General features: G+C 48.4%; 1 protein-coding gene across 2 annotated transcripts in view; it reads right to left on the bottom strand.

The window, feature by feature from the left end:
• Positions 1-10,346, bottom strand: part of NPAS2 (neuronal PAS domain protein 2) — a 151,495-nt gene that overhangs the window by 9,425 nt on the left and 131,724 nt on the right. For both annotated transcript variants that reach the window (XM_035001803.1, XM_035001804.1), the window contains exons 15-16: positions 8,499-8,588; positions 4,511-4,657 (exon numbers count right to left, since the gene is read on the bottom strand). In XM_035001803.1, coding sequence (XP_034857694.1) covers positions 4,511-4,657; positions 8,499-8,588 — 237 coding nt within the window. The remainder of the gene's footprint in view (positions 1-4,510; positions 4,658-8,498; positions 8,589-10,346) is intronic.

Raw genomic sequence — 10,346 nt, 5'->3', positions numbered from 1 at the left:
TTAGGTCATGATCCTGGAGTCCTGGGATCGAGTCCCGCATCGGGCTCCCTGCTCAGCGGGGAGTCTGCTTCTCCCTCTGACCCTCCCCCATCTCAAGCTCTCTCTCTCTCTCTCATTCTCTCTCTCAAATAAATAAATAAAATCTTTAAAAAAAAAAAAAAGAAAGATTTCACTTCTTAAGTTTATAAGCCTACCTTGTTAGGCACCTGAAATGTTTGAAGGATTTAGATATATCGAACTTGTAGATTAATGGCTTTTGTAGATACTGTTGATTATTTACAATTTGTTAAATCTACAAACTAACATAAATAAAAACAAGTAAAAGCACTGCTATTTTTAGACCAAATTAGATTTGTAAATAAAATGTAATCTGTAAATTGACTCTAAAGGCCTAAGAAGAACAACCTTAATACTTTCAATCATAATTTAAACCTAAGACCCGTAACTAGCTCTTTCAACCAAAGGTCCTTGTGGGCACTGAAAACTGCCATTATCTAATATGTCGGATTCTTGACAAGCAGTACTCCCCTCCCTTGTAGACCTGGGGCTTTGACTTCTTCAGGAGGGAGGCCCTCTTCCTTCCAGCATCTGGGGTTTTAACCCTGCTTCCTGTACTCAGCTCAGGACAACCTCCAAGCCAGTGGAGAACCGACATGCTGACCATTGGCTGAGTGACCGAGGGATTATGGAAAGGCAGAGGCAGAACCAAGCCAAGCAGACACTTGCAGGAGTACTTAGGGATCATTAGTTCAAGCGTGTGCCTTGTGGGTGAGTTCGAGCTGCCTCCCAGAGGCCCGAGGTGGGTGGGTGGCTGAACTGGACCAGGTCCCCATCTGGTGCCCTTTCCACCACCCCACCTGATCTCCCCGCTGTCCAGTCACATCCCTCACCCCCACCAGAGAGGTTTTGAATAATGAGAGCTCTTTGTCACCTTAGAAGTTAAGAATTTTCTGGGTATCCATCATCTCAGATTCCATTTGGGGATTAATACTTTACACGTTCCCAGCTACCTACTATAATATGGCATGACCTACACTTCATCACTTCAGCAAAAACCCAATACACACACTACATAACATACATTTTTCTGGTAGGGTACAATTTACCTTCTGATTAGATTTCAAGTCCATGCAACCTTTATTTATAACAGGCGGTATAATGCAGCTTCAATTACATACCTTAGTTCAGATTCCAACCCCACCATGTGCTACTGGTATGACCTTGGGTAATTTTCCTGACTTTTCCAAGCTTTAGTTTCCTCATTAATAAAACAGTGACATCAAGAGCACATAGCTCGTAAAGGATTAAATGAGATTTATGCTGAGACGTAGTCAGGGCTCAATCAGTGGTAGATAGTAACAATCATATTTAAAATAAAAAAAGGAGCTCTTTGTTCCCTAGCCTCTTTGGGCATACAAAAACTATCTAAGAAATGAATGAGTGGAATACATAAATGAATGAATAAACAAATAAATGAGGCTTTTGCTCGAAGGGCAAACTGTTTCTGCTTGTGTCATGTCAGAGACTGCTGGGTCTGCTGCTCTGTCTCATTGATGTGTGCCTTCTGAGGGTAGAAGGCACCCTCTACCTGTCCTGTGTATCTCTGTATTCCCACAGTGCCTAGCCAAGTACCGGATACATAATGGGTGTCTCCCGGATAGGGGGGTGGATGAAGGGATGGAAGGAAGGATGGATGGAAGGATGAATGGATGGGTGCATAGGTGGATAGTTGGAAGGAAGGAATGATGGGTGAATAGATGGATGGATGGGTGGATGGAAGAAAAAAAGGAAAGATGGATGATTGAAAGAACTAATCAAGGAACACATTTGCCATTGCTACAGGTGCCCTTCCAGGCATTTCTTTGAGTAGCCAGCAGAGGGCGTGCATACTCTCAAAAAGAGAGCAAGAGGCATCCTTCTCTGGACTGCAGGGAGTGACAGACACAGCCTTTCACCAGAACAGCTCTCCCCAAGTAGTGCCCTTCGTGACTCCATCTAGGTGCAAACACCAACACCTTAGAGGACCTTTCCCTCATAACCCAATCTTTTTTTTTTTTTTTTTTTTTTTAATCGTACTCAGCAAGCATCACATGCTCACATAGGCTCAATGAAAGCTCCGGGGCACTGAAGTCAAGTGGCAAAGTCCACTGACATTTGGGTAAAGGATTTTGTAGGGGACAATCCTGTTTGCTGCTGTGCACATCCATGCCTCTGTTTTATCCACAATAAAGTAGAATTTTATGGCTTAGGAAGATGACGTCTTAAACAGCACCGGGTCAACTTTATAGAAAGTATGAGAAAAATAGCTCCCTAATTCAAGTAGAAAAAGTTATCAGAGAAAAAAAAAATCTCCTAATTTTTAAGAATAAACCAATCGTATGCTCACCTGTGGTTTCTCATTATTCTAATCTGCTTACTTTTACCAATATTTATTATTATCACAGAACATCTTAGAAATACACAAAATAGAGGTATAAGGAAACCCCATGTATCATCATTAGGCTTCAACAATTATCAACATTTTGCCATTCTTTAATCTCTCCTCCCACCTCCTACCTTTTTGGGGAAGGGGTAAAGTAATTTTTACTTGCTTATTCTTTATGTTTGAACCACACAGTTTTTTGTTTTTTTTTTAATGAATATCACATTTTGGTTAAACATTTTGGAATGTATTTCTTTAAGTCTGTAAACCTGTAGAACTACAAGAAGGCAGACTGCTTGAGGAAAAGTTCTCTGGTTGGACTGTCTGTGGATTTCCATGTTCTTTGGAAAATTCCACTGCAAAGATAAGGTCACAAGAATGAAAACAGGGAAGGAACACACTGGAGGTCTTGATTTCCACATCAACCCTTACAAAACTAAGGTGCTCTGTGGGCATATGTACTTTGGGGGGGGGGTAACAAAATGCATTGGTCAGGAGAAAAAAAAAATTGTTTATAACAAGGAGTGAAAGAGATAACCTGTGTCGCCTGTTATTTTAGAATTCAGCTTGAATGTGGAAAAGGCAGGAAATAGAAAAGCCCGGGCTCTGAGGAGGACGTTCATACGCCTACCTTGCTTTTAGCAGTTTCTGGCTCAATTTTCCCCTTCCTGTTAGTGTAAAAATTCCATTCAAGTAATTGGAGTCAGGCAAGTTCTGCCAATCAGGCCCTGGATCAGTGAGGAAACATTACAGCTGGGGAGGAATAAGTAAAAAGGGACTTTGACATCTTGATGACTCCATTTCTTTCCCTGTAAACACTGTGGTGCTCTCCTTGGTCCGTTTCGAGTGCGGCTGAGGAGGCGGGGCAGCTGCAGGGCTGTGGGCGTGGCTGGACGCTCCGCCCCCGACCCCGTAGGCGGGGCTGTGAGTGTCCTGCCCAGCTCGGTCCTCCCAGTGCGGAGCCAGCCCGGGGCCGGGGGTCTGTGGAGGGGCACAGGGTGTCCGGAAAGCCGGCCAACAGCGCCTCTGGGGGGCCCCCGGGAGGCACGATGGCGGGCAGCAGGCGTCTGCTCCTGCCCAGCAACGCCGCCCCATCACGCGTTATCTCCGCACGCACCAGCTGGGCGCTGCGCCCGCACAGAGCCTGCGGGTAGCCCCCGGGAAGGTCTGTGTGGACCGGGCCGGGAAGCAACAGGTCCCGGGCTCCAGCCATTTTCCCCGAGGTACTCTCCTGCTTCCTTCTGCCTCTCCTAAGAGGGGGTGCAAATGCTTAGAGCTCTCAAGGGAGGCTCCCAGGGTGAGCTAGAATTACATTCACAATTAGAGCCTGGGTCAAAAGAATGCACTTGGGAAGAAAAATCGTCTTGGACTGATCCAAGTGAAACTTGGTAAAAATCATTTATCCATGAAAGAGATCTAGTATACCCAGCATTCCTTCCAAACACAATCTCTCAAAAGGATTCAAAGAAGCGACCTCCGGGGCACGGTGTCACAGTTAAAAGCTGCTGTTGTCAGAACACGCAGAGGGCCACCATGGGCATGCCACAAATGGGGTGGCCTGGAGATGCGAGGGTGCTGACTTTCAGTCCCTGCTCTCTCTGCTGTCCCCCTCGGTGCAGGGTACAGATCTCATCATTTCCCACATGTCCCTCCATTAACGCTTTGGATGAGAGGCAACAGCACAATAATGCCCATGCCCCCCACCAGCAACCCGGGCAGTTGACAGGTGCTGGGAGTTTATAACCCCCTGGGAGGGAGCCAGCATCAGTGCAGGGCGATCAACCACCACTCATGAATGAAAATGCAGGTGATACATAGATATTATGTGCCCAAAAGAGCAAGGGGTAAATGGGGAGGGTGTCATGGGAAATTCACATTTGTCCTGGAGTTGGGGGTGGAGGAGGTGGGATTCATTCCTTGAACTTGGTGTTGGAAGTTTCAATATGCTTAGTAAGCAGGACTCAATCAGGGCAGTACAGAGGGACTTTGGCGGGAGTCCCGCCCACCCTGAAAGGATGGATAGATACGTCACAGGGCGGCAGGGAGGACAGAGGCCATGGCAGACACTGGCCCGGGAAGGGGCATCACCTGGATGTTGGAGTCCTGGACCAGGCAGAGCTGCTCCTGGATCTTGTGGAGCTCTTCCTGCTGCCACCGGATGTTGGCTTGCAGGATCCGTGTCCGCTGCTCCAGCTGGTCTTTGATGGTCTGGAACATGCTGAACTGTGCTGAGAACTTGAAGGTGGAGTCAAAACACACAACCAGATGAAAGAGCCATTTCAGCCTTGCAGACAGATGTTGCTGCTGTCCTGAGTGGCCCTGCCCACTTTCACTTCCGGTCCCTTATCTACCCATTCTGGTATCCCTACTGAGTGACTCGCTGTTGGGGAGCTCAGCAGCGCACAGGGGCTTTGGATGAGGGCCGGGTGTTCCAGGGGTCCCCGTGTGGGCTACTCCGAGGCCCACCGGAATCTGCAGGTCTAACGTATTGCACGGCAGTCCGGGAGGGCCACAGAATCCAGACGTGATTTTGTAAGCAGTGCTCACAAACTGATATTCCAAATTTGGTTAGACAAATGGTTTTGGAAATGAACGTCAAAAGCCGTGCATCGGAGAGCAGGTGACAGTTCACAGGCAATCTGGGGTCCTATCATTATCCTAAATCTGATCCTGGAAAGCAGGGCTGTTCTGTAACAATTCACAAATGAACTTGATATTTCCCGGGGGCGGAGGGGGGTGGCTGCCCTCCTAACAGGCCTGGGCCATGGAGGCCTTATCACCCTCCCTCCCTTCCCCTGGGCTCATTTGCTGCTATGAACTTCTTAGAAATCTGTGCACAGAAGAACTAAGGAAAAGAGTTGTACAGTCACCTGGGACATTTGTCCTCAGGGTAACACTGGCAGAGGGCGACCTTATAGGAGGGACACTGATAAGTGCTTTGCACAAGGGTACCAAGTTTCACCTTCTTTTACCTCTTACCCCTTTTCTGGGATGGAGGTTGGCTATGGGAAGATTCTGTCCCTGTCCACCTTGACATAAGGCGTTTCCTTATAGGAAACGTGAGGAAAGTGGGGGATCATGGCAGGTGAGGTCAGTACTCCTGCTCTGGGCTCTCTGGGGGCCCTCAAGAGTTCCTGTTTCTTGTGTTTGCTGGCCGGGGCTTTCTGCTCACCCCTTCCTTCCTTCCTTCCTTCCTTCCTTCCTTCCTTCCTTCCTTCCTTCCTTCCTGCCTCCCCCCCTCCCTCCCTCTCTCCCTATCTTCTCCCTTTTTTTTTTAAACCTCTATTCCCTCGATCTCTATCCCAACAATCTCCCTAATCCATTTCTTGCCCGTTGTCTTTTGCAAACACCTGCAGAGACTCTTCCTCTGCCCTTTGACCTCCCATACGTGGAAAAGCAAGGAGGCCGGGAGAGTTTCGGATACAGCTGGGATACACTGAAGGATGGAATCACTGACCACAGTTTTGGGAGTGGCACAATACTAATAAAAAGAACCAGTACGAATAATAAAGGCGGGTACTGCCGTGTGGGGAGACCCACACTTTCCAGTCACTGCCCCAGCCGGCAGAGGCAGGTCAGCAATTCTTCACATCACACCCCCATGTCACGCATGTGACTTGCTTGGGATCGCACAGCTAGAAGGTGGTAGGGGCCAACACGTGAATCCGCAGTCTCAGGAGCTGGCTGAGGCCAAGAGGTTTTGCCAGCAACACCTCCCCCGCCTCCCAATTCCACCTCAATCAGAGCATCTCTGGCTTCAGACTTCATTTAAAGGAAAAAGTTCTGCTGCTCAACATGAACTTAAAAATACCTGTGCTATGCCAGACGGTATCAGCAAAAACTTCAGCAGAAAGTAAATGATCAAAACACTGAGCTGGGATTTTGAAAGAGAATTTGACTGAGAAAGAAAAGGAGTTCTACCAGGTATGAAATTAAAAACAACACAACACAACACAACACAAAAGCTTCCGTGCTGGGTTCTACAAAGTCAGGAAACACTCCGGGGCTCTGCCTTGCATGTCTAGTAGAGAGGACACTCTGGGTTCCCCTGTTGGCTCCAAAGGGAAACAAGAGGGGGCTGGGCAGTCAGGGAGGCGCCGGCACTGGTTTCCTAAGTGTTAGGTACTTCTAGTATTATTCTGATTTTCTCAAGGCATTCCAGGACACCCAAACATTAGTCTCTTGTTCTATTCCTGATCATGGCCTTTTTGATAAAGACCTTTATGTTAACTTACAGACATTTTAGAAACACAGTATGGAGCAAAACCACCAGCTACCCAGATAATCATTTCTCAGATTTTGGATTTTATTTCTTCCCCTTTTCTGTGATAGGGTGCGAGAATGATAATATCAGTGAATGGGAAGAGAGAAAATGGTAGAATCCATTGTTTTACATGGAGCAGGTATGAAAAGAGCCATCTGACTTGAAAGGTCAGCATTATGCAAGAATGTCTTAAAGAATGTGGTTATTATTAAGTATAATATGCCTAACAGACTAAGAGCTGTTATTGTTAATTAAAATAATGTTCCATACATGAAAAATTAGAATTTGAAGAAGACTTTAATCACATCATTATGCATTATAAAACAAAGAAATTCCTTTACTTATGCAAGACCCAGAAGTTAGAGGGACTCTCATTTTAGGTGCCTTTGGGTTGAAAAAATTACTAATTTCATACCAAATGTCCCTTGGAAATTCGAAGAGAATTTTTTTTTTTCCTAATGAGGACGAATATAGATGATTTTAATTAGTTGACTCTGGATGAGTCGTTTTTAATCCTCCCAGCCTAACTCTAGCGAGGAGCACGTACTAGCAGGTGTCTTTCTTATTCCAGGAAAGCATTCGAGACCGATGTTAATGGGACATATGTTATAGACAGGTTTGCACTGACACAGAAATCCACACTTTGGCAAGAGTGCAGCCAGTTGGTGAGCTGCTGTGACCTAGGACCCCTTGTGGCCAGAGAGTGGGACCAAGCTAAATACCCCGCGGTAAAGGAACGGAAATCGGAGGCTGGCCTCAGCGGAGTGTAAACCAATCAGCTCCACCACCCTCCCGGGCCACAGAATGAATGACTGCTGCTTCATTCAGCTGCCTGCCTGGCCTCAAGCAGGGTGCATATTGTCAAAACTCCCTGCGAGGGGCGCCTGGGTGGCTCAGTCGTTCAGCGTCTGCCTTCCGCTTGGGTCATGGTCCCCCGGTCCTGGAATCGAGCCCTACATTGGGCTCCCTGCTCAGGGGGGAAGCCTGCTTCTCCCTCTCGCTCTCCCTCTCCCCCGGCTTGTCTTCCCTCTCTCGCTGTGTCTCTCTGTCAAATGAATAAATGAAATCTTAAAAAAAAATACTAAAACTCCCTGTGAAGCGCAGACCCACGTCCATCCCTTTTCCCTGTGGGCCCTCCACCCGGCAATCTCCTACCCATTCTTCCAGGCCCAGCTCAGGCATCACCTCCCGGGTGGGGGTGGGGGGGGTGCTATTTTCTTACTGGTTCTGTAAACACACGCACCCTGCGGTGGAGGCTGGTCTGTTTATATGCCCGGCCCTCCCTTGAACCTTGACTACTAACTGCAAGGGCTGACAGTGCCCCTCATGCTCGCTCACTGCCCGACCCAAATAGTAACTCACTGACTGTTGCTGAAACAAAGAAGGAATTACTCAGCAAAGCCATGATCCTTAAAAAACAAAACAAAACAAACCTCAATGTGATATTAATAATACCGGACTCACAGCCTTAAAATTTTGCAGTCTCCCTATGACATTTGGCCTCATTTAAACTTTTCCTAAAATAACATCATCAATTTGGAGTCATAAAAAGTAAGAGGAACAGAGAAAAGTGGCAGAAAGATGAACGAAGATTAAGGAAAGGATGATGCCGGAGAGGACAGGTATAGGACAGAGTTCATAGCTCAGCATGTCCCACGGGCACATGGGGAGAAACATTCCCCATTTCAGGATCTTGGTTTGGTACATATACTTGGGCAACAGTGTATCCCCCCCACTCAAGGGGATACCGCGCGTTATGTCTTGGGGGAAGCGCAACCACCAGGTTTCCCTTTTCCTGAGCCCCAGACTCACCTGTGTCATGGGGGCAGGGGGGCTCTGCAGGATGGTCTGCGGCAGGAGCTGCTGTGTGAGGTCACAGGACGACGGGGCCGGCAGGGGAGCCTGAGGAAGAGAGGGGGGCTTTGTTCACAAACACCACTTCTGGGCCATTCCTGAGGTCCTTGGGCGCTCTCGATCAGCTGGGTTCTCTGGCTTAAAGGAGGCCCTCTGCATTAGCGTGAAGAGCTCACTTCTAGAAGGTAGGCTATGCTGTTGCCCTTGCAGGACACGGAGTCACAGCCGACACACGGCTGGTGAAGGGTACAGCGTGATCTTGAGCAAGGTCCTGGAGTCCCTCGGGATGGGGAGGCCACGGTGTGCCCTGTGAAGCCGCTGCGATGTGCCGGAGCTTGGCAGCTCGGCTCCAATCCCCTCCCTTGCCTTCTGTTCTAGGCTCCATTCTTGGTGGATTGGCTTGCTCTTTTCCCAAACTGATAAATTCTTAGCAGCGTCATGGAGCCGTATGAATGGGGCTGGGCTAATAACCGGTGTTGGCTTTGTGTGCGGTCCTTATGCTTTCTGTTCAACACTCAGGCAGACAGATGTACATTAGTGCCCCGCATTTCTATATCCATTCATTCCTCCAGGCAGTGAATACTGGTGCAATTTCACCAGACTCTGCCTGGGATCCGCTCGAGAGACTCCTGGGAAGTCATAGACTTTGTCTCCTGATCACTCAGGACAGGGCAGGGGGACGGTGGCGAGACAATGCGTAGAAACAAGAAATGAAACACTTCACCTTCATGGGCTCATGAGAGTTTTAAAAAGAAAAATCCAAGGATTCTTCTGAAGTTATTCCCAAACTGTCCTCAGGCGCTAGGGACCATAGAAAGCAGCCCAAATGGGAAGTGTCACCCAGGACAACATTGGGAGGAAGTGACAACAGGAGGTCTGGTTTTGAGTGAGAAATCCCAGGCACAGGGCCACCCAGAGCCTGGGTTGGAGTCTCCCGATTGCGTCTCCAGCACTGCAGGGAGGGACCAGGACTGCACCTCCATCAATGGCAGAAAACTGTTTTACTGGACAGCCAAGTGCTAGAAGAATGGCATTCATGGTCTTTGTCATGTTTGATTTGAAAATAAAACTCATCACCCAAGATTTTCAAGTAGGGCGTGTATAACTTTCATGGAGACGGCAAGCAGGAAGGTGGCATGTTCCCTCCCATTCCCAAAATGTCAGTGAGGGATGGGTATGAGGTAGTTGGCAATGACCTGGATGTGGCTCCTGAAATTCCTGGACACTTCTCCCATCCTGAGGTGGAGGTCTATGTCCATCTCTGTGGGTGAGCTACGACTGCTCGGACCAAGAGGAATGGCAGAGGAGGCACGGTGGGACTCCCAAGGCTAGGTCATAGAAAGCCATGCAGCTTCTGCCCGGCTCTCACGGAAAGCCCCCTCCAGACATTTTTTCTTGGAACCCAGTTGCCGTGCTGGGAGCAGCTCTGCTCTAAGGCAGGGAGAGGCCCGTGTAAGTCCAGGGTGGATGGTCTCGGGTGGGCCCAGCCGTCAGTCAGCCCAGCTCAGCCCGGGGTGGGGGTGGGGGTGCAGATGTGAGTGCAGATACACCTGGGATGTGAATTCCCCATTCCCCTGGTGAGGCCTCCAACACCAGACAGCAGAGACAAGTCAGCCCCACTGTGCTCGTTTTGAATCCCGTGAATGTGAGAAAGGACTCTTGCTTTACACCCCTCAGTTTGAGGCGATCCCTTACGAGGCAACTGATAACCAGAGAATTGTACATCAGTGATTTTGCATATAGCCAGCATGCTTTCTAAAAGGCCACTCATTTCCTGACCTTCTGGAGAGGTCTGGTGTAGATCAG

The sequence above is a fragment of the Mirounga leonina genome, unplaced genomic scaffold, assembly GCF_011800145.1.
Source record: "Mirounga leonina isolate KUSES-001 unplaced genomic scaffold, KU_Mleo_1.0 Mir_125, whole genome shotgun sequence".
Taxonomy (NCBI): domain Eukaryota; kingdom Metazoa; phylum Chordata; class Mammalia; order Carnivora; family Phocidae; genus Mirounga; species Mirounga leonina.
Note: the sequence above shows the minus strand (reverse complement) of the source record. Positions and strands in the feature narration are given on the sequence as shown.